Source organism: Leucopleurus acutus (genome assembly GCF_964270905.1).
Source record: "Leucopleurus acutus genome assembly, chromosome: 11".
In the NCBI taxonomy this organism is placed as follows: Eukaryota; Metazoa; Chordata; class Mammalia; order Artiodactyla; family Delphinidae; genus Leucopleurus; species Leucopleurus acutus.
This window is the reverse complement of record NC_139152.1, coordinates 40,320,884-40,343,336: the sequence shown is the minus strand read 5'-3', so window position 1 is coordinate 40,343,336 and position 22,453 is coordinate 40,320,884. Positions and strand designations below refer to the sequence as shown.

The window sequence follows — 22,453 nt, the reverse complement described above, 5'->3', positions numbered from 1 at the left end:
AGGGGAAAAAAGTAAAGTAAAATTTCCCTTCCTGTGACATGTTACATGAGGCCCACTGCCAGTGTCTGGAAATGGAGTGTTAGCTCAGGGAAAGAGGACTGATAATGTGGTTCTTAGGTAATTGATTTATGGATCCTGGGCACCTTTGAGGGTTCCCCACGGTCTCATCTGCCCCAGTCACTCAACCCCCAGTGGCTGACTGGGGTATTTGGTTTGGGAAGAGAGGCTTGTCCTTACCTAAGGTTGGTGTGGTTCTTCTGGTTAAACAAGAGGAGCGGAGAAGGTGAGAGATACAGTTCTCAAACTTTTATTTAGAGTTTTGTTTTAGGGATTCCCCTCTACCTTCTGTAGGAAAACTGTACTCTGTTTCTCTGCTTAAGCCCCTACCCTTCCCACTAAGAGCTGTTTATACCTGTCCTTTTCTCCCTTCTTCTATAGGACCTCTTTCCTCTTCCTCAGCTCTGTAATTCTTATTCTTTACTTCTCTCTTTTTGGTACTGTGTTTAGTTTTATCTGAGGTTTAGGAAAATATACCCAAAGGTGTGGGTCTTGACCTTCTTAGGTATAACTTTAACGTGTTTCATTTGGCTCTGGGATAGGCAGGCATATCTTAGAAGAGGGGACCGTTACCCGCCACCCCCATAGTGTGTGTTGAAACCCTGCTTGACGGAAGAGGAAGGAAGCTACTTTGCTCTGTCCTGCCCCGTTTAGAACAGCTCCAAGTGGTGGTGTGCTTCCTGAGACTACAACTCCCAGCATGCCTAGCCTCAGGCCTGGCTACACATGCTCAGTAACTCTTAAGGCCCACTTCTGTTAACTACTAGGGACATCTGAGGAGGAAGGGCTGTTGGTGTTGCTAAGGGCAACGACCTCAGGCTTTCAGGCTGGATGAGATCCTGAGCTCAGTCATGGCAAGGGCCAGGGGGGTGGGCCTGGGTTGGATTTAGATGGGCAGTGGTGGAAATTGGGGAGTTTCTTCTGTTGTGATTGGGATGTTCTGGTTGAAACCAGTGGAGATGGGGGAGATCCATTCAGAGATGGGCTTTAGTTCCAGTAATGTGTTCTACGTCCTGCGAGACCCCAGGGAGAGGGACTTCGGCTGGACTCAGACTTCTTGTTATGACTGCCCCTGGGTTGGCACTGAAAGGCCTCTAGGATGGTAGCTGACTTAAGACCTGAGGAAAAAGTCCAAGGGATAGGGCCCACCAGAAGCCAAGAACTCAGTCATGAGGCAAAGAGTGATACTGGATGTAGATTGTATGTGCTTCTAGTTGGATGCTGTTGTCCTGGGAACTCTTAGACAGGAGGTGGGAAGTGGGAAAGGGGACTGGATCCTCTCAGAATTCAGAGTAGGAGAAGATGGTATGTGTTTATCTGGGGAGGAGGCAGGCAGTGGGACAACGGTTGGGGAGAGGGACTTTCCTTGTCATTAGTGCATGAATTTGTAGGTATGGCTTTGCTCTGATTTCTGAAGGGTCTAGATAACATTAGATGCCTTCTCCCTAGGATTTGGGGGAAAGTGTTTAGTGGGAAGACTTACTAGACAAATAGATATCTCTTGGGTCTGACAGGTCTCCCCGAGAGGGCCCTGCCCAGTCGGAGAGAGGGATGGACAGCCCGAAGCCGCCTGGTGAGGATAAAGATTCAGAACCAGCAGGTGAGTAGGGCACATTCTGGGTTTGCCTGGCAGCTTTCTGTTCTACCCAGACAATCTTAGATTTCTGGTCCTAGCACAAGGACAGGAGCTAAGTCCATCTAATAGACAGGTAATTGAAGGACTTTGTTCTTTGGGACAAAAGTTGAAATGCCATCACTGTTATCCACCAAGGGTTTTGGATAATCTCATGGGTCTGATGAGTGGACTCGTGCTAAATAGAGGATAATGGCTGATGCACACTTCTCTGTCTGTTCATTCAGCTGATGGACCTGCAGCCTCCGAGGAGTCAGGTGCCACTGAGCCAGACCTTCCCAAACCACATGTGGGGGAGGGCTCTGTGCCCAGTTCTGGGGGTCCCAGGCTTCAGGAGCCTCCCCAGGACTGCAGGTAACTAGTTTGGGGAAATGAGGATGTAAGGACATACGAGGATTTGATTTGAGAGTCTGGGGCTTTCAAGGTGGAAAATTTAGGAAAATGAGTGGGAAGCATAGGTGTGCAAGTCATGGGGTTGTTTAGGGGTACCTGTGGGCAGGGGCCAGCGTGGTGCTGATGCTTGTGTGTTCACAGTGGGGGTCCAATGCGGCGTTGTGCTCTCTGTAACTGCGGGGAGCCCAGTCTACATGGGCAGCGGGAGCTACGGCGCTTTGAGTTGCCATTTGACTGGCCCCGGTGTTCAGTGGTGTCCCCTGGGGGGAACCCAGGGCCCAGTGAGGCAGCGCTGCTCAGTGAGGACCTATCACAGATTGGTTTCCCTGAGGGCCTGACACCTGCCCACCTAGGAGAACCTGGAGGTAAGTGGAGGGAAGTGGGGTAGCTGACTTGGGCAGGAAACAGGGAAGGGGCTGAGTGGCCCTGAAGCAGTGATGACGTTCTTGTTAACTCTTTCCCCCTTTCCCCCTATGAAGGGTCCTGCTGGGCTCACCACTGGTGTGCTGCGTGGTCGGCAGGCGTGTGGGGGCAGGAGGGCCCAGAACTATGTGGTGTGGACAAGGCCATCTTCTCAGGGATCTCACAGGTGGGGCCGGGCCAGGGGATTGCGTAGGCCCAGGGCAGGGTGGGCAGGGCTGGTGGGCTTCCGAGAGTCAGGGTGGAATGAGAAGGGCAGGGGGCATACTGGGACAGAGCCAGTGCCTGACATGTTGCTCTGGAGAGAGCACTAAGGCTTTGTCTCCACCCTGGCAGCGCTGTTCCCACTGCACCAGACTCGGTGCCTCCATCCCTTGCCGCTCGCCTGGATGTCCACGCCTTTACCACTTCCCCTGTGCAACTGCCAGCGGTTCCTTCTTATCCATGAAAACACTGCAGCTGCTATGCCCGGAGCACAGTGAGGGGGCCACACATCTGGGTGAGAAGTCCTGCCCTTTGGACGGAGGACAGATGAGGGTCCAAGGGTGCTGGGGGCTCCGTACCCTGCAGAACACTCAGAAGTCTACAGTTACATACTGTCCGTCTGCCCCACTAAAATACGTGTGGCCTTTGTGACTGCAGGGGCTTTGCCTGTCTCGTTTAGCATGGTGTCTGCAGTGCCTAGAGCAGTGCCTGGCATATATTAGGCAGACACTTAGTAACTTTTTGTTATTCGTTCATTCTGTGTCTGTGGAATGCCTGTTATGTAGACAGCACCGTGCCGAGTCCCGTAAGGAATCCATAGGTGACCCGTGTCCTCTGTCCCTTCCCACTGCAGAGGAGGCTCGCTGTGCCGTATGTGAGGGGCCAGGGGAATTGTGTGACTTGTTCTTCTGTACCAGCTGTGGGCATCACTATCACGGGGCCTGCCTGGACACTGCTCTGACTGCCCGCAAGCGTGCTGGCTGGCAGTGCCCTGAATGCAAAGTGTGCCAAGCTTGCAGGTAAGAGTGGGAGGGCAGGAGAGAACCTTAGGCGGGGCACAGGTTAAGGTTGAAAATGAGGGCGAGGAGGACCCTGTTATGTGCCCTGTGCCCCTGCAGGAAGCCTGGGAATGACTCTAAGATGTTGGTCTGTGAGACGTGTGACAAAGGATTCCATACCTTCTGCCTGAAACCGCCTATGGAGGAGCTGCCCGCTCACTCCTGGAAGTGCAAGGTGAGTGCCCCCTGATCCTCCTGCCTTACTCTCCCTAAGTCTGCCTCCTACAGCACCCCGAGTTTCTCTGTTGGGACGAGTCCCGTGTTCTCCTCCAGTCTCTGGCTGTCTGACAAGTGCCCGTTTTGCCCTTCCCCTAGGCATGCCGGGTATGCCGGGCCTGTGGGGCAGGCTCAGCAGAGCTGAACCCCAACTCTGAGTGGTTTGAGAACTACTCGCTCTGTCACCGCTGTCACAAAGCCCAGGGAGGACAGCCTGTCAGTTCTGTTGCTGAGCAGCACCCCCCGGTCTGTAGCAGGTAAGTGGTGTGGACTGGCAGAGATCAGGCTGGGGGATCGGAAGGGCTGAGATTGGCAGGGCTCGTGTTAAAGCAAGCTGACGTTGAGAGGAGGGCCCGCAGGTGGGCAGTGCAATCCATAGCATTCGTGCCTCGCCCCAGTGTGCTCTCGTGAGGAGCCGATAGCTGATGAGAGCCATGGGGCCTGCTCCCCTGTACCCTCTGCAGATTCTCACCCCCAGAGCCTGGCGATACCCCCACTGCTGAGCCCGATGCTCTGTACGTTGCATGCCAAGGGCAGCCAAAGGGTGGGCACGTGACCTCTATGCAACCCAAGGAACCGGGGCCCCTGCAATGTGAAGCCAAACCACTAGGTGAGTAGGGTTTGAGGGTCCCTGAAAGTAATCCCCTTCTATCGTGTGGCAAGGGACAGTTTCTGCTTTGCCCCAGACCCTGTACTTTCTGTGGAGTGCAGCTGAACTAGGTAGGAACATAGTGTGTTATGTCTGCAGGTAGAGAAGGGGCCCAACTTGAGCCCCAGTTGGAGGCCTCCCTAAATGAGGAGATGCCACTGCTGCCCCCACCTGAGGAGTCGCCCCTGTCCCCACCACCTGAGGAATCACCCACGTCCCCGCCACCTGAGGCATCGCGCCTGTCCCCACCGCCTGAGGACTCACCCCTCTCTCCACCGCCTGAGGAGTCTCCTCTGTCTCCCCCACCTGAGGCATCACCTTTTTCTCCACTGGAGGAGTCACCCTTCTCTCCCCCAGAGGAGTCCCCCCCGTCTCCCCTGCTTGAGACACCCTTATCCCCACCGCCTGAAGCATCACCTCTGTCACCACCATTCGAGGAGTCTCCCCTGTCCCCCCCTCCGGAGGAACTGCCTACCTCCCCACCACCCGAAGCGTCGCGCCTGTTCCCACCACCTGAGGAGTCACCCATGTCCCCTCCACCTGAAGAGTCACCCATGTCTCCACCACCTGAGGCATCTTGTCTGTTCCCACCATTTGAAGAATCGCCCCTGTCCCCTCCACCAGAGGAGTCTCCTCTCTCCCCACCACCTGAGGCATCACGCCTGTCGCCACCACCTGAGGACTCACCCATGTCCCCGCCACCTGAAGACTCGCCTATGTCCCCCCCGCCTGAGGTATCACGCCTGTCTCCCCTGCCTGAGGTGTCACGCCTGTCCCCACCACCCGAGGAATCTCCTCTGTCCCCACCACCTGAGGAGTCTCCCACATCCCCGCCACCTGAGGCTTCACGCCTGTCCCCACCGCCTGAGGACTCACCTGCTTCCCCGCCACCGGAGGACTTGCTTATGTCCCTACCCCTGGAGGAGTCACCCCTATCGCCACTGCCTGAGGAACTGCGACTCTGCCCCCGGCCCGGGGAGCCGCGCCCGTCCCCTGCGCCCGAGGAGCCTCATCTGTCCCCTGCACCCCAGGAGCCGTGCCCGTCCCCCGCGCCCGAGGAGCCTCATCTGTCCCCTGCGCCCCAGGAGCCGCGCCCGTCCCCTGCGTCCGAGGAGCCGCGTCTGTCCCCTGCACCTGAGGAGCTGCATCTGTCCTCCCAGCCTGAGGAGCCGCGCCTGTCCCCTCGCCCTGAGGAGCTGTGCCTGTCCCCCGCGCCCGAGGAGCCGCAGTTGTCCCCAGTGCCCGAGGAGCCGCGCCTGTCCCCTCGACCTGAAGAGCCCCCTGAGGAGCCAGGCCTATGCCCTGCACCTGAGGAATTGCCCTCGTTCCTCCCACCCGGGGAGCCACCCTTATCCCCTTTGCTTGGAGAGCCGGCCCTGTCTGAGCCTGGGGAGCCACCTCTGTCCCCTCTGCCTGAGGAGCTGCCGTTGTCCCCATCTGGGGAGCCATCTTTGTCACCTCAGCTGATGCCACCAGGTACGGGGATGTTAAGCCTCTGACTCTAGGACGGTCTTAACTCTTTATGGCGCATCTAATCTAAGAGCCTCTCTTTTCTTCTTTCTCTCCAGATCCTCTTCCTCCTCCGCTCTCACCCATTATCACAGCTGTGGCCCCGCCGGCCCTGTCTCCTTTGGGAGAGTTAGAGTACCCCTTTGGTGCCAAAGGGGACAGTGACCCTGAGTCGCCATTGGCTGCCCCCATCCTAGAGACACCTATCAGCCCTCCACCAGAAGCTAACTGCACTGACCCTGAGCCTGTACCCCCTATGATCCTTCCCCCATCTCCAGGCTCCCCGGTAGGACCGGCCTCTCCCATGCTGATGGAGCCCCTTGCCCCTCGTTGTTCCCCACTCCTCCAGCATTCCCTGCCTCCCCCAAACTCCCCTCCTTCCCAGTGCTCTCCCCCTGCCCTGCCAGTGTCTGTTCCTTCCCCACTGAGTCCCATGCAGAAGGCAGTGCAGGTCTCAGATGAGGCTGAGCCACATGAGATGGAGACTGAGAAAGCCCCAGAACCTGAGTGCCCAGCCTTGGAACCCGGCCCTACTAGTCCTCTCCCCTCTCCCATGGGGAACCTTTCCTGCCCTGCACCCAGCCCTGCCCCAGCCCTGGATGACTTCTCTGGCCTGGGGGAAGATACAGCCCCTCTGGATGGGACTGACACTCCTGGATCACATCCAGAGGCCGGACAGACCCCCGGCAGTTTGGCTAGTGAACTTAAGGGTTCCCCTGTGCTCCTGGACCCCGAGGAGCTGGCCCCTGTGACCCCTATGGAGGTCTATGGCCCAGAATGCAAGCAGGCAGGGCAGGGCTCGCCCTGTGAAGAGCAAGAGGAGCCACGTGCACCAGTGGCCCCCACCCCACCTACTCTCATCAAATCTGACATCGTTAATGAGATCTCCAATCTGAGCCAGGGCGATGCCAGTGCCAGTTTTCCTGGCTCAGAGCCCCTGCTGGGCTCTCCCGACCCCGAGGGGGGTGGCTCCTTGTCCATGGAGCTGGGGGCATCTACAGATGTTAGTCCAGCCCGAGATGAGGGCTCCCTGCGACTTTGTACGGATTCGCTGCCAGAGACTGATGACTCGCTGTTGTGTGATGCTGGGACAGCTATCGGAGGAGGCAAAGCGGAGGGGGACAAGGGGAGGCGGCGCAGCTCCCCGGCTCGTTCCCGCATCAAGCAGGTAAGGGGCTGTCCAGCCACTGGATGTGCTTGGTGTCGTGCCACTGTCAGAGGTGTAGTCCTGTGTCACTGATACCTTCCTGCCTGGCTTATTGAATCCTGGACTGTCAAGAGATCCTTGAGCGCACCTTCTTATTTTATCAAGGAGAATGCTGATACACAGGGGACGCGACTTGCCCAGGTTCATGGTAACTCAGCCATAGAATCGGGACTAGAAACTCGGGTCTCTCAGGCCAGTATTGTTTCTTGTGGTACCACGTTGACCACTCTTCTTGGAAGATGTGGAGTGGTTTGGACCAGAGTTACCTACCTGTTGCTATGTGAGAGCTTGGCTTTTTCCCTGGCCCTGACTGGGACTTTTGGGCCTTGTTACCTGCCATACTCTGTCCCTTCGTCTCTTCTCTTCCCTCCAAGCCTGTGGATGCAGCATATTAGCCCTCGACTTTTCCTGTAATCGTCCCCTTTCCTCACTCAGGGTCGCAGCAGTAGTTTCCCAGGAAGACGCCGGCCACGTGGAGGAGCACATGGAGGACGTGGGAGAGGACGGGCCCGGCTAAAATCAACTACTTCTTCCATTGAGACTCTGGTAGTAAGGAGAGGCCTCCCATCCCCCAAACATGCTTCAGCTGGCCCCTTCAAGATTAAACACCCTTTAAATCTTGCCAGTCCCCTGCACGCTCACCTGCCTGCCTGCTAGCCTAGGGCCCGTCCAGCTATGTCTGTGCTCCTTCTGTGCTCTTGGCCCCCAGGCTTCTCTGAAATCTGATGTTGGGCTGAGGCCCAGTTTGGGAGCTGGGGTGTTCTTCTGCTTCTTAGTCCTGGCTCCTGGCTTTCCTCTTAGCCAGGGGTTTATGCCGCCTTGCCCCAACACCAAAGAGGAAAGCAGCTTAGTTGGGGCGGATTTTGCTGCCTCACTTTCCACAACTCTCTGCCTATAAGGTTGCTGATATCGATAGCTCTCCCAGCAAGGAGGAAGAAGATGATGATGATGACACCATGCAAAATACTGTGGTTCTCTTCTCCAACACAGACAAGTTTGTCCTAATGCAGGTACCATACTTGACTTTTGTAGTCCCATCTTCAGCAGTGAGACCTGGCAGCCTGAACAGTTGGATATGTGTGTTTCGGTGGGAGGGTAAATGGGGAGAACCAGGGACCTACTCCTGGCATTCCAGAGAATGAGCTTGACACTGAGCTAGCAGCTAGGAATGTAGCAGTGAAAAAGGCAGAAATGGTTTCTGCCCTGTTGAAGCTTAGCGTCTAGGGAACACGAGTAATCTCGAAGCTGTAGAATTTTGTCGCATGTATTACTGTCTCATCCTGACCAGTCTTTACCCATCTTATCTTTCACTTCTCCTTAGCGTTACCCATGTCAGGCTGTATCATTTCAAATTACCTGATCAGATGGGCAAGGCATGCTAGGAAGGAACGGGGTCCCGTGATGGCTCACCGTGTCCTAATGCTGGGGATAGGCCTCTGGTTCTTTGACTCCCTCTTCTCAGATTAGTGGTGTAGTCATTTACTGGGACTGAGTGGTATCGAGGATGTGAGGTTGGACATTTGGGTTTCTGTGTGTTTCCCCAGGACATGTGTGTGGTATGTGGCAGCTTTGGCCGGGGGGCAGAGGGCCACCTTCTTGCCTGTTCCCAGTGCTCTCAGTGCTATCACCCTTACTGTGTCAACAGCAAGGTGAGTTCAGGGCCCAAGAGGTCTGGCCTGAGGGATGGGGTCATTACTGCTTATCCTAGTTCCCTGTCCTGGCCACTCTACTTAAAGTGGCCATTGGTCATGGAAGTTGTTCATCAGTTTCCAGTGGTTGTCAAATTCATCTTGGGAAAAAATACTTTGGAAACTGTAGTGGTCTTTACGAGTTTCTTTGTGGTAGACCATGACTTGCTGGTATAATTCAGTCCATCATATAAACTGTGAGAACTTTACTAGTGGAAAACATGATATGGTCTGGATATAAAATGTAAAATCATAATCAAACACATGTCCACAAAGAGAAAGCAGTGTTTTTGACTCAAGTATGATCAGTCATTTTGGGGTTTTCACTAATGTTAATTTAGAATTTGTCCACTGCTAACACTCACTAACTTGCAGCAGTAGCAGGTTCTACATGTTCAAGAAAAACTGGGGGAAATACAACCTAATTCTATCCACAGTCTTTCTGGAGACTTCGCTAGTGAAAGACCCTAATGAGGCAGTGGCCGGGTGAGGCTGTTCTCTGATCAGCAGAGACCCCTGGAAGCCTAAGTTTAAGATCCACTATTTTTGGGGTGAGGGTGCTCTGTGTAGCTTCCCTGTGCTCAAATGGAGGTCTGGCCTGGGTACTGGGGTCCTCCAGCCTCACCTGTGTAAGTCCCCCCCTCCCCTGAGAGGTCTGCCCTGCCCTCCGCATCACCTCCTGAGGAATTGCCATCTTCTGCACCAGATCACCAAGGTGATGCTGCTGAAGGGCTGGCGTTGCGTGGAGTGCATCGTGTGTGAGGTATGCGGCCAGGCCTCAGACCCCTCCCGCCTGCTGCTCTGTGATGACTGTGACATTAGCTACCACACGTACTGCCTGGACCCGCCACTGCTCACCGTGCCCAAGGGTGGCTGGAAGTGCAAGTGGTAAGGAGACTGGGAGCTTCAGAGGGGCCTGAAGTGTTTGAGTGGGTGTGGTGTTGAATACATGGCAGAGGCGGGGTTTAGAAGGCCGGGCGGCTTTGGGTGCTTCGGGTAGGTTAGGTGCTGAGGGTCTGTCTTTCTGCCCCCACCAGGTGTGTGTCCTGTATGCAGTGTGGGGCCGCCTCCCCTGGCTTCCACTGTGAATGGCAGAATAGTTACACGCACTGCGGGCCCTGCGCCAGCCTGGTGACCTGCCCGATCTGTCATGCCCCGTATGTGGAAGAGGACCTCCTGATCCAGTGCCGTCACTGTGAACGGTGAGGGTGCCCCTTTCTCCTCATGTAAGCCCCCTCTTCCCTGTTCTCAGCCTGGCGTCGTCTCAGTTTATCCCCTCCTGTCTCCCTTCTCCCAGGTGGATGCATGCTGGTTGCGAGAGCCTCTTCACAGAGGATGACGTGGAGCAGGCGGCCGATGAGGGCTTTGACTGTGTCTCTTGCCAGCCTTACGTGGTAAAGCCTGCTGGTGAGTACCAGGGGCGGGGGAGGGGGGAGGAGGGGTCGGGCAGGGGTGCCTTGCTTTGGGACAGGGCCTCTAGCTGCCTTGCTTTGTCCTCTCCACAGTGCCTGTTGCGCCTCCAGAGCTGGTGCCTATGAAGGTGAAAGAGCCGGGTGAGTCACAGAAATTCTGAATGCCAAAGCCAGAGGAGACCTTAGGCACTTAGTCCAGCTCCAGCCCCCCAACTTTATCTCGTTATTTTCGGAGAAGGAAACTAAGACCCAGGGGGGTTGAGTGGCCTGCCCAAGGTCACCCCATAGGTCAGTGGTGAAGTTATGACGAGAACCAAGGCACCCAGTTTCCCAGGCAGAGTTCCTTCCACCAGGCAACGCGGCCTTTGTACGGCTAGAATCTCACCTCCAGAGAGCACGGAACACAGCTTTCTCCTTAATGAAGGAGCTGGGGCTCTCCCACCTCCATCGTGATGTGGGCACTGCTCCTGGCATCTGGGGCACTGTGAGCTGGCGTTCGGCAAGGAGGGGCCCTCCTGGCCTCAGACAGCTGGAGAATATATTGGGTGAACTGAGGGTGAATCATGAGCAAAGTCCGGCTTCAGCAGGGGTCTCTCTGATCCCCCTGGTTACCTGAGGGAGCGCTCGGGCCTCAGCTGGCGCCCGCTGGTGGTCTCTCCTCTCCAGCCCTCAGACCCCAGTCTGGACTTCAGTCTGTCTCTCTCTCGCTGCTTTTGTCCCAGCTAGGGACTTAGGCCGAAACTTGGAGTTCTGCGCTCCTTGGGGCCTCCATCAGGGGTCACACGCTCTTCCTCCTTGCGCAGAGCCCCAGTACTTCCGCTTTGAGGGTGTGTGGCTGACAGAAACTGGCATGGCTGTGCTGCGTAACCTGACCATGTCGCCCCTGCACAAGCGGCGCCAGCGGCGAGGACGGCTTGGCCTCCCAGGCGAGGCAGGGCTGGAGGGTCCTGAGCCTTCCGATGCCCTTGGCCCTGATGACAAGAAGGATGGAGACCTGGACACTGATGAGCTGCTCAAGGGTGAAGGTCAGGCTGGGGAGTCTCAGGGAGTGCCAAAGTAATGGGAGCATGCCTGTGAGAGTTGAATGTTGGGTAGGAGCTGCATTATCACTCCCAGTCACCCTCAAGGCACTGTTGGTCTTGTCCAGATGGCTCTGTGGCAGGGCACTCAGCTCTTTTCTTAGGTGGCAGGATGACAGGGTTAAAAGGGTCCATGCCTCTGACCTGCTTCCATCTCGTCTGTCCCCGTACACAGGTGGTGTGGAACACATGGAATGCGAAATTAAACTAGAGGGCCCCGTCAGCCCTGATGGAGAGCCTGGCAAAGAGGAGACCGAGGAAAGCAAAAAACGCAAACGCAAACCCTATCGGCCTGGTGAGGCCCTGTGATGCAGAGGTGGGGGTGGTGAGGGGCAGCTCACCAGGTCCCCAGCGGCTTCTCAGCCTCAGCTCTGTCTCCTTATAGGCATCGGTGGTTTCATGGTGCGACAGCGGAAATCCCACACACGTGTGAAAAAGGGGCCTGCTGCACAGGCGGAGGTGTTGAGTGGGGATGGGCAGCCCGACGAGGGTGAGACGGGTGAGGGCTCCAGTGGGGCCTGGGATAAGGTGGGGATCACAGGACCTGTGGGACACTGCCAGGGAGGCCTGGGGCAGGGGAGTTCACTCAGAGGGCCAGGGGAGTAGTGGGCCCACTACTGGCGCTGGGGAGAGAGTAGGCAGAAAGCGTCCCCAGGCCAAGTTGGGAGCAGCATGCCCGCTGTCCCCAGAGAGGCAGACACCTCCCATTCGGTCCCCAGTGTTGCCTGCCGACCTGCCTGCAGAGGGCTCTGTGGACCAGAGCTTAGCTGATGGGGATGAGAAGAAGAAGCAGCAACGGCGAGGGCGCAAGAAGAGCAAACTAGAGGACATGTTCCCTGCTTATCTGCAGGTGGGTCTTAGGCTCCGAGGGGCAAGGGCAGTGTCGGTCCTGCAGGGCATGAAGAAGCCTGTTTCTCCCTGACTCCTCCCACAGGAAGCCTTCTTTGGGAAGGAGCTGCTGGACCTGAGCCGGAAGGCCCTTTTTGCAGTTGGGGTGGGCCGGCCAAGCTTTGGACTAGGAACCCCAAAAGCCAAGGGGGATGGAGGCTCAGATAGGAAGGAGCTCCCGACCTCACAGAAAGGTCAGTCGTGTGGGGGTAAGGTGGTCTGAAGGGGTCCAATTTCGCTCTGTGCTTAGAAGCTGGTAAGAGATTTTAGTGGGAAATGGGCTGGTCTCCAGGAGTTGAGGGTGGGCCAAGGGCCCTGGCCTTGGAGCTGGGGTCCTATTCGGGGCATCACATGTAGGGCATCTCTGATTGGAATGGCGACTGTTGCTCATAGGAGATGATGGTCCCGATGTTGCAGATGAAGAATCCCGTGGTCCTGAGGGCAAGGCTGACACATCAGGTGAGGGCTGCTGGGAGGACTGTGTGCCATCTTGGATTTGCTTCTGTCAGTCTGTTCTGCCGCTGAGCACTATCAGGGATGGAGGCTGGAAAGTGTTCCATGCCTTCTGTGGTTCAGGGTGGCCAGTGTGGTACCTCCATACTGGCCTTGGCTGATGGGTTTCTCCTGGCAATTGCAGGACCTGAGGATGGCGGCGTAAAGGCATCCCCAGTGCCTAGTGACCCTGAGAAGCCAGGCACCCCGGGGGAAGGGATGCTTAGCTCTGACTTAGACAGGATTCCCACAGAAGGTGAGGCTGTGACCCACACTCCTTGCCTATAAGGGTCCTCTGTGGGAGAAGGAGAGCATCCTACCTGTGAGACTCTCATCTCTACAGCTTCTCTAGTGGGGAGTCGTGGGCACCTTCCCTGGCCGTGACCATTTGTAGCCCTGTGGTGTCCCTTCAACTCCCCAGTCTTCCTCAGCAGCATCCTTCATCGATCCCTCACAGAACTGCCCAAGATGGAATCCAAGGACCTGCAGCAGCTTTTCAAGGATGTTCTGGGTTCTGAGCGAGAGCAACATCTGGGTTGTGGAACCCCTGGCCTCGACGGCAGCCGTACACCGCTACAGAGGCCCTTTCTTCAAGGTGATCGGATAGGAGTGGTTTGAAAACTGGGTGGGCACGCGTGGCCAAGCCTGCCTCCAGGATGGGCCACTTACTCCTTTCGCTGATCCTGTGCCTCTTGTAGGTGGACTCCCTTTGGGCAATCTCCCCTCCAGCAGCCCAATGGACTCCTACCCGGGCCTTTGCCAGTCCCCATTCCTGGATTCTAGGTTGGTATTTATGCTTAACCCCCGTGGGCAGTCTCTTCCTTCCAACTGGGGCCATGCCAAGGGAGGGAACCTTGGACTCTTGGGTGCTGCTGTAGCAACACCTCCCTCTGCTCCTTTGTTAGTGACTGTCCTCTGTTGGGGCAGGGCAGTGGCCTGGGGACTCTGGGCAGTTTGTCTGGGGTGGGACTTGGCGTCCCTGCCCTCTGTGACTCTCCGCCCCTGCGCCCCAGGGAGCGCGGGGGCTTCTTTAGCCCGGAGCCCGGTGAGCCAGACAGCCCCTGGACAGGCTCGGGGGGCACCACGCCCTCCACCCCGACCACGCCCACCACAGAGGGTGAGGGCGACGGGCTCTCCTACAACCAGCGGAGTCTTCAGCGCTGGGAGAAGGACGAGGAGTTGGGCCAGCTCTCTACCATCTCACCTGTGCTCTATGCCAACATTAACTTTCCCAATCTCAAGCAAGATTACCCAGGTACCCGTGGGATGAGGGCAAGGGAGACAACCTGTAACATGGCACGTGCAGGGGGTCACCTGCCAGGTCTCCTCTAACACATTTTGTCTGCCCTCCAGACTGGTCTAGCCGCTGCAAACAAATCATGAAGCTCTGGAGAAAAGTTCCAGCTGCTGATAAAGCCCCCTACCTGGTGAGACAGAGGGAGCCTGGGTCAGTGTGGGAACTGAGGGTGTGGGGTGACTTTGGGAAGGCCGCCTCAGTTCTTTCCATTCCCCACTCCCAAAGCAGCTGGGCCAGTAGGGATCAGCTTCTGGGTAGGCAGTGTGAGTGACATTGCGAGGGCTGGGGGCTCAGCGTGAGATTGCGTCCTAGCCTAAGGTTGTGTCCTCTATTCCTCAGCAAAAGGCCAAAGATAACCGGGCAGCTCACCGCATCAACAAGGTGCAAAAGGTGAGTGGGGGCCAGGCTGGGCCGTGCCGTCCAAGGCCTGTAGTGGGGCGGGCTCTCTAAGGGTAGGGGGGACGTAGGGCCTGCCTACAGCGGCCTGACTGACTGCTCTGTGCCTGGTCTCCCCCTGTAGCAGGCTGAGAGCCAGATCAACAAGCAGACCAAGGTGGGCGACATGGCCCGTAAGACTGACCGACCGGCCCTACATCTCCGCATTCCCCCCCAGCCAGGGGCACTGGGCAGCCCGCCTCCTGCTGCTGCCCCCACCATTTTCATTGGCAGCCCCACTCCCCCCGCCGGCTTGTCTACCTCTGCGGATGGGTTTCTGAAGCCGCCGGCGGGCACGGTGCCCGGCCCCGACTCGCCCGGTGAGCTCTTCCTCAAGCTCCCACCCCAGGTGCCCGCCCAAGTGCCTTCGCAGGACCCCTTTGGACTGGCCCCCGCCTACGCTCTGGAGCCCCGCTTCCCTACGGCACCACCCACCTATCCTCCCTATCCTAGTCCGACCGGGGCCCCCGCGCAGCCCGCGACGCTGGGCGCCTCATCTCGTCCTGGGACCGGCCAGCCAGGGGAGTTCCACACCACCCCACCTGGCACCCCCCGACACCAGCCCTCCACACCTGACCCCTTCCTCAAACCCCGCTGCCCCTCACTGGACAACCTGGCTGTGCCTGAGAGCCCAGGGGTAGGGGGAGGCAAGGCTTCTGAGCCTCTGCTGTCGCCCCTGCCTTTCGTGGAGTCTCGGAAGGCCCTAGAGGTGAAGAAGGAAGAGCTTGGGGCATCGTCTCCCAGCTATGGGCCCCCAAACCTGGGCTTTGTTGACTCACCCTCCTCAGGCCCCCATCTGGGTGGCCTGGAGTTAAAGGCACCCGATGTCTTCAAAGCCCCCCTGACCCCTCGGGCATCTCAGGTAGAGCCCCAGAGCCCAGGCTTGGGCCTAAGGCCCCAGGAGCCGCCCCCTGCCCAGGCTTTGGCCCCTTCTCCTCCCAGCCACTCGGACATCTTTCGCCCTGGCCCCTACCCTGACCCCTATGCCCAACCCCCATTGACCCCTCGGCCCCCACCCCCACCCCCTGAGAGCTGCTGTGCCCTGCCTCCTCGCTCACTGCCCTCTGACCCTTTCTCCCGAGTGCCCGCCAGTCCCCAGTCCCAGTCCAGCTCCCAGTCCCCGTTGACACCCCGTCCTCTGTCTGCTGAGGCTTTCTGCCCATCCCCTGTTACCCCTCGCTTCCAGTCCCCTGACCCTTATTCCCGCCCACCCTCACGCCCTCAGTCCCGGGACCCGTTTGCCCCACTGCATAAGCCACCCCGCCCCCAGCCCCCTGAAGTTGCCTTCAAGGCTGGGCCTCTAGCCCACACTCCGTTGGGGGCTGGGGGTTTCCCAGCAGCCCTGCCCTCAGGGCCGGCAGGTGAGCTCCATGCCAAGGTCCCAAGTGTGCAGCCCCCCAATTTTGCCCGGTCCCCTGGGACTGGCGCATTTGTAGGCACCCCTTCTCCCATGCGTTTCACTTTCCCTCAGGCAGTAGGGGAGCCTTCGCTAAAGCCCCCTGTCCCTCAGCCTGGTCTCCCTCCACCCCATGGGATCAACAGCCATTTTGGGCCCGGCCCTACCTTGGGCAAGCCTCAAAGCACAAACTACACAGTAGCCACAGGGAACTTCCACCCATCGGGCAGCCCTCTGGGACCCAGCAGTGGGTCCACAGGAGAGGGCTATGGGCTGTCCCCACTACGCCCCCCATCAGTCCTTCCACCACCTGCACCCGATGGATCCCTCCCCTACCTGTCCCATGGAGCCTCACAGCGGGCAGGCATCACCTCTCCAGTTGAGAAGCGAGAAGACCCAGGGGCTGGGATGGGCAGCTCTTTGGCGGCACCTGAACTTCCAGGTACCCAGGACCCAGGCATGTCCAGCCTCAGTCAGACCGAGCTGGAGAAGCAACGACAGGTGAGTCGACATCCTGGACCTGAGCACCCTCCACGTCTCCTCTGTTTCTGTGCCAGCCCTTTGGTTTGAGTAGAATGGACTCACCCCTCTTCTCTGTTCCCTGCGCAGCGCCAACGACTACGGGAGCTGCTGATTCGGCAGCAGATCCAGCGCAACACCCTTCGGCAGGAGAAGGAAACCGCGGCAGCTGCCGGAGCAGTGGGGCCCCCGGGCAGCTGGGGTGCTGAGCCTAGTAGCCCTGCCTTTGAGCAGCTGGGTCGAGGCCAGACCCCCTTTGCCGGCACCCAGGTAGGTAGAGTGGCAAGGGGTAGTGGATCCAAGATACTGAAGGTGGCCCCCACCTTCATCTACCCTCATCTCTCCTAGGACAAGAGCAGCCTTGTGGGGCTGCCCCCAAGCAAGCTGGGTGGCCCCATCCTGGGGCCAGGGGCTTTCCCCAGTGATGACCGACTCTCCCGGCCACCTCCACCAGCCACCCCTTCCTCTATGGATGTGAACAGCCGGTGAGGCTCCAGGGGTTGCCCTGGGGGAAAATCAGGGGAACATATTGTACCTCCATTGTGTGCTGCCTCTGATTTTCCCGTCTCTCTAATCCTTCTTCAGCATCACTTAACTTCGCTTCCCCATTCCTTCCCCCTCACTGCATTAACTCCATCCTTCCTTCCTTAGGGCAGCCCGTGTTCTAGCTCTTTTTCATCCTGCTTCCGTCTCACTGACCACTGCATATTCTTCCAGGCAATTGGTGGGAGGCTCCCAAGCCTTCTATCAGCGAGCACCGTATCCTGGGTCCCTGCCCTTGCAGCAGCAGCAGCAGCAGCAGCAGCAGCAACTGTGGCAGCAGCAGCAACAACAGGCAACAGCAGCAACTTCCATGCGACTTGCCATGTCGACACGCTTTCCGTCAACTCCTGGGCCTGAACTTGGCCGCCAAGCCATAGGTTCCCCCTTGGCGGGAATTCCCACCCGCCTGCCTGGCCCTGGTGAGCCAGTGCCTGGTCCGGCTGGTCCTGCCCAGTTCATTGAGTTGCGGCACAATGTACAGAAAGGACTCGGACCGGGGGTGCCTCCGTTTCCTGGTCAGGGCCCCCCTCAGAGACCCCGTTTTTTCCCTGTAACTGAGGATTCTCACCGACTGGCCCCTGAAGGGCTTCGTGGCCTAGCAGTGTCAGGCCTTCCTCCTCAGAAACCCTCAGCCCCGCCAGCCCCTGAACTGAACAACGGCCTCCATCCAACGCCCCATACCAAGGGTCCCAACGCGCCCGCTGGCTTGGAGCTCGTCAGCCGGCCCCCCTCAGGCACTGAGCTTGGCCGCCCTCCTCTGGCCCTGGAAGCGGGGAAGTTACCCTGTGAGGATCCTGAGTTGGATGACGACTTTGATGCCCACAAGGCCCTGGAGGATGATGAGGAGCTTGCTCACCTGGGCCTGGGTGTGGACGTGGCCAAGGGAGATGATGAGCTGGGCACCCTGGAGAACCTGGAGACCAACGATCCCCACCTGGACGACCTGCTCAACGGGGATGAGTTTGACTTGTTGGCCTACACTGACCCTGAGCTGGACACCGGGGACAAGAAGGACATCTTCAATGAGCATCTGAGGCTGGTGGAGTCGGCCAATGAAAAGGCTGAGCGGGAGGCTCTGTTGCGGGGGGTGGAGCCAGGACCCTTGGGCCCTGAGGAGCGCCCTCCCCCCGCTGCTGATGCCTCTGAGCCCCGTCTGGCGTCAGTGCTCCCCGAGGTGAAGCCCAAGTTGGAGGAGGGTGGGCGCCACCCTTCCCCTTGCCAGTTTACCATTACCACCCCCAAGGTAGAGCCATCTCCAGCCACCACTTCCCTAGGCCTGGGGCTGAAGCCAGGACAGAGTGTGGTGGGCAGCCGGGACACTCGAATGGGCACAGGACCTTTTTCCAGTAGTGGGCACCCAGCTGAGAAGGTCCCCTTTGGGACCACAGGAGGACCACCAGCTCACCTGCTGACCCCCAGCCCACTGAGTGGCCCAGGAGGGTCCTCCCTGCTGGAGAAGTTTGAGCTAGAGAGTGGGGCCCTGACCTTGCCCGGTGGACATGCATCTGGGGATGAGCTGGACAAGATGGAGAGCTCACTGGTAGCCAGTGAGTTGCCCCTGCTCATCGAGGACCTGTTGGAACATGAGAAGAAGGAGCTGCAGAAGAAGCAGCAGCTCTCAGCACAGCTGCAGCCTGCCCAGCAGCAGCAGCAACAGCAGCATTCCCTACTGTCCACCCCGGGCCCTGCCCAGGCTGTGTCTTTGCCACATGAGGGCTCTTCTCCCAGTTTGGCTGGCGCCCAGCAGCAGCTTGCCCTGGGACTTGGAGGTTCCCGACAGCCAGGCTTGGCCCAGCCACTGATGCCCACCCAGCCACCAGCTCACGCCCTCCAGCAGCGCCTGGCCCCATCCATGACCATGGTGTCCAACCAAGGGCATATGCTAAGTGGGCAGCATGGGGGACAGGCAGGCTTGGTGCCCCAGCAGAGCCCACAGCCAGTGCTGGCACAGAAGCCCATGGGTAGTATGCCACCTTCCATGTGCATGAAACCGCAGCAGCTGGCGATGCAGCAGCAGCTGGCTAACAGCTTCTTCCCGGATACAGGTAACCTCATCTGGGGGCGCTGGCTTATCACCGTTACCACTAAATGCTCACTGAGGCTGCAGACCCAAGATCCTCCCTAGTTAAAGGGGATGGGACACAAAGAGCTTTGGCCAAATCCCATACAAGTGGTGTAAGCAGAAGCACTGTAGCTTTTAAGGGAGAATAGTGCCCGGCGTACAGCAGGCATTCAGATGTGGAATGAATGAATGGAACAGACACATGACGTCTGATTAGCAAAGGCTTTGTAGCTGGGATGAGACCCAAAGATTAGGACTTGGAGAGGAGTGGTGCAAGAAAAAGCAACCGGGTTGGTGAAAAGACTTAGACTTAGCAGCAGGAAAGCCGATGGGGTATATTTGGAGACAACGAGTGGAGACAATGGTTAGCCTGGAGCCGGCTTTGCGGAGGGAAGTGAGGGGGCGCTACCGTAGCTATGGAGAGGTAAGAAGAGGGCCCAGATTGAAGAAGACCTCAAATTATAATAGCATCTGTTGAATAATGGTGGTTTGCCATGCCAAACACTGTGCTGAGCGCTTTACATTCATTGTATAATTTAATCCTCACAACAAACACATTAAGTAGGTACTATTATTACCTTGGAGTGTAGAAAAGGAAACTGAGGCAGAGAGGTTAAGTTAACTTGCCCAAGGTCACACAACTAACAGAACTGGAATTTGAACCCTGGCCCTCATATCCTCTTAACTGTTTTACTGCCTCAAAATAACCAGGAGAGGGGGTTGGGTTAGTCCTCTTAAAAGTAGGGGGTCAGGGGACTTCCCTGGCAGTCCAGTGGTTAAGACTGTGCTTCCAATACAGGGCGCGAGGGTTCGATCCCTGATTGGGGAACTAAGACCCCCACATGGCGCGCGGCGGGGCCAAAAAAAGAAAAAAAAGTAGGGAGTCAGTTAAGCTTTCTGGGCAGTGGAGAAATATATAATGTAGAGGATTTTAGGAAGATTTAAGTTTTTGGTGGCTGCTGGTTTCTCTTTTCCTGCCCAGCATCCTGGCCAGGCAGAAGAGTGGTCTGTAGGTGATGCGTGTTGTGCCCAAAACAGCTCTGGCGTTGGGCTTTGGCACAGTGCCTGCATCTTGGGTTCTTGGGCTGCGCTTAGTTGCCCTAAGAACACTACTTTTGAAGAATGCTTTCTAGGTCATAAAGTGTACTCGTATTCTGGTCACATTTGGTCCTCTCAGTAGCTCTATGAGGTGAGCAGAATAAGGAATCATGATCTCTACAAAATAGAAGAGTAAACTGAGGCCCAAAGAGGTGAAATGACATTGATATATTGGCTCAACAGATATTTACTGAGTACCTTTTCCTAGCACTGTGCGAGTAAAAACGGAGCCACGTGTTCTGTGAATAATAGAACTGAGCCACCTATGCTCCTAGTCCGGTGGTCTTTCCACCATGCCGTGCCGTTGTTCTGCTTGGCTCAGTGGAGGTCAAGGTGTTGGAACAGCAGACATGGAATGGGGCATTGACCTCAGTGCCCAGCTCACTTGGCTCCTCCCTCTCCAGACCTGGACAAATTTGCTGCGGAAGATATCATTGATCCTATTGCAAAGGCCAAGATGGTTGCTTTGAAAGGCATCAAGAAGGTGATGGCTCAGGGCAGCATTGGAGTGGCACCTGGTATGAACAGGTAAGACTTGCAGGGTGGGAGGGTTGGCCCTTCCTTTTTCCAGTCCTTCCCCTGTTCTTCCTGATCCTGCTTCCTTCTTGTCCCACCTCTTTTCCCTTCAACTTTCCCCATCACCGACACATCCTCTTTGCTTTGGCGGACTCCAGGCAGCAAGTGTCCCTGCTAGCCCAGAGACTCTCAGGGGGGCCCGGCAGTGACCTGCAGAACCACGTGGCAGCTGGGAGTGGCCAGGTAAATAAATGGTCAGGTGGGAGTGGGAGCTTGGGTCCTGTGCCATCAGGCCACCCTTCTTAGGGCCTGGTACAGAACAGTGACCCTTTAGCTGTCTCTCTCGTCACAGGAGCGGAGCGCCGGTGACCCCTCCCAGCCTCGTCCCAATCCACCCACTTTTGCCCAGGGAGTGATCAGTGAGTATGGGGCTGGGGAGGAGAGTGCAAGGAAGGGGCTTGGGGTATGTGGGGAAAGAGGGACTTGGATCACCTGACACCCGCCCGCTTCCTTTCCCAGATGAGGCTGACCAGCGGCAGTATGAGGAGTGGCTGTTCCATACCCAGCAGCTCCTACAGATGCAACTGAAGGTGCTAGAGGAGCAGATTGGGGTGCACCGCAAGTCCCGGAAAGCTCTGTGCGCCAAGCAGCGCACTGCCAAAAAGGCTGGCCGTGAGTTCCCAGAGGCTGATGCTGAGAAGCTCAAGCTGGTTACAGAACAACAGAGCAAGATCCAGAAACAGCTGGATCAGGTGGGGAAGGCAGACTTCGGCCTAGCAACCGGGAGCCTGGGAAGAGGGATGGCATGGGTGGGCAGGCTCCAGGCTGACCTTCCTGACCCTCCCATGTTAGGTCCGGAAGCAGCAGAAGGAGCACACTAACCTCATGGCAGAATATCGGAATAAGCAGCAGCAGCAGCAGCAGCAGCAGCAGCAGCAGCAGCAGCAGCAGCAGCAGCAGCAGCAGCACTCGGCTGTATTGGCCCTTAGCCCTTCCCAGAGTCCCCGGCTGCTCACCAAGCTTCCTGGTCAGCTGCTCCCTGGCCATGGGCTGCAGCCACCGCAGGGGCCCCCCGGTGGGCAAGCTGCAGGTCTTCGCCTGCCCCCCGGGGGCATGGCACTACCTGGACAGCCTGGTGGCCCCTTCCTCAACACCACCCTGGCCCAGCAGCAGCAACAGCAACATTCTGGTGGGGCTGGGGCCCTCGCCGGCCCCTCAGGGGGCTTTTTCCCTGGCAACCTTGCTCTTCGAGGCCTAGGACCTGACTCGAGGCTTTTACAGGAGAGGCAGCTGCAGCTACAGCAGCAACGCCTGCAGCTTGCCCAGAAACTGCAACAGCAGCAGCAGCACCTCTTAGGACAGGTGGCAATCCAGCAGCAACAGCAGCAGGGCCCAGGGGTACCGGCAAACCAGGGTCTGGGTCCCAAGCCCCAAGGGCTTCTGCCTCCCAGCAGCCATCAGGGCCTCCTGGTCCAGCAGCTGTCCCCCCAGCCACCCCAGGGGCCCCAGGGCATGCTGGGCCCTGCGCAGGTGGCAGTGTTGCAGCAGCAGCAGCAGCAACAGCACCCTGGAGCTCTGGGCCCCCAGGGCCCTCACAGACAGGTGATCCTGACCCAGCCCCGGGTGCTAAGTTCCCCCCAGCTGGCACAGCAGGGTCAGGGCCTTATGGGACACCGGCTGGTCACATCCCAGCAGCAGCAGCAGCAGCAGCAGCAGCACCAACAGCAGGGATCCATGGCGGGGCTTTCCCATCTTCAGCAGGGTCTGATGCCACACAGTGGGCAGCCCAAACTGAGTGCTCAGCCCATGGCCTCCTTGCAACAGCAACAGCTGCAGCAGCAGCAGCTACAGCAGCAGCAGCAGCAGCAGCTACAGCAGCAGCAGCAGCAGCTACAGCAGCA

General features: G+C 57.8%; 1 protein-coding gene across 1 annotated transcript in view; it reads left to right on the top strand.

Moving 5' to 3' along the window:
* KMT2D (lysine methyltransferase 2D) overlaps positions 1–22,453 on the top strand; it is a 37,148-nt gene that overhangs the window by 3,515 nt on the left and 11,180 nt on the right. The window contains exons 2-41 of the mRNA XM_082850433.1: positions 1,572–1,657; positions 1,918–2,044; positions 2,225–2,448; positions 2,563–2,672; positions 2,840–3,002; positions 3,342–3,507; positions 3,607–3,721; positions 3,862–4,019; positions 4,227–4,372; positions 4,511–5,887; positions 5,980–6,206; positions 6,306–7,088; positions 7,563–7,676; positions 8,027–8,137; positions 8,672–8,776; positions 9,522–9,703; positions 9,853–10,017; positions 10,113–10,222; positions 10,321–10,368; positions 11,031–11,252; positions 11,482–11,601; positions 11,692–11,796; positions 12,026–12,156; positions 12,241–12,388; positions 12,588–12,653; positions 12,832–12,942; positions 13,144–13,281; positions 13,385–13,469; positions 13,700–13,941; positions 14,040–14,113; positions 14,323–14,373; positions 14,504–16,315; positions 16,424–16,603; positions 16,682–16,818; positions 17,051–18,921; positions 20,441–20,564; positions 20,711–20,795; positions 20,905–20,971; positions 21,072–21,304; positions 21,405–22,361. Coding sequence (XP_082706559.1) covers positions 1,609–1,657; positions 1,918–2,044; positions 2,225–2,448; positions 2,563–2,672; positions 2,840–3,002; positions 3,342–3,507; positions 3,607–3,721; positions 3,862–4,019; positions 4,227–4,372; positions 4,511–5,887; positions 5,980–6,206; positions 6,306–7,088; positions 7,563–7,676; positions 8,027–8,137; positions 8,672–8,776; positions 9,522–9,703; positions 9,853–10,017; positions 10,113–10,222; positions 10,321–10,368; positions 11,031–11,252; positions 11,482–11,601; positions 11,692–11,796; positions 12,026–12,156; positions 12,241–12,388; positions 12,588–12,653; positions 12,832–12,942; positions 13,144–13,281; positions 13,385–13,469; positions 13,700–13,941; positions 14,040–14,113; positions 14,323–14,373; positions 14,504–16,315; positions 16,424–16,603; positions 16,682–16,818; positions 17,051–18,921; positions 20,441–20,564; positions 20,711–20,795; positions 20,905–20,971; positions 21,072–21,304; positions 21,405–22,361 — 11,439 coding nt within the window. The 5' untranslated portion in view covers positions 1,572–1,608. The remainder of the gene's footprint in view (positions 1–1,571; positions 1,658–1,917; positions 2,045–2,224; positions 2,449–2,562; positions 2,673–2,839; positions 3,003–3,341; positions 3,508–3,606; positions 3,722–3,861; positions 4,020–4,226; positions 4,373–4,510; positions 5,888–5,979; positions 6,207–6,305; positions 7,089–7,562; positions 7,677–8,026; positions 8,138–8,671; positions 8,777–9,521; positions 9,704–9,852; positions 10,018–10,112; positions 10,223–10,320; positions 10,369–11,030; positions 11,253–11,481; positions 11,602–11,691; positions 11,797–12,025; positions 12,157–12,240; positions 12,389–12,587; positions 12,654–12,831; positions 12,943–13,143; positions 13,282–13,384; positions 13,470–13,699; positions 13,942–14,039; positions 14,114–14,322; positions 14,374–14,503; positions 16,316–16,423; positions 16,604–16,681; positions 16,819–17,050; positions 18,922–20,440; positions 20,565–20,710; positions 20,796–20,904; positions 20,972–21,071; positions 21,305–21,404; positions 22,362–22,453) is intronic.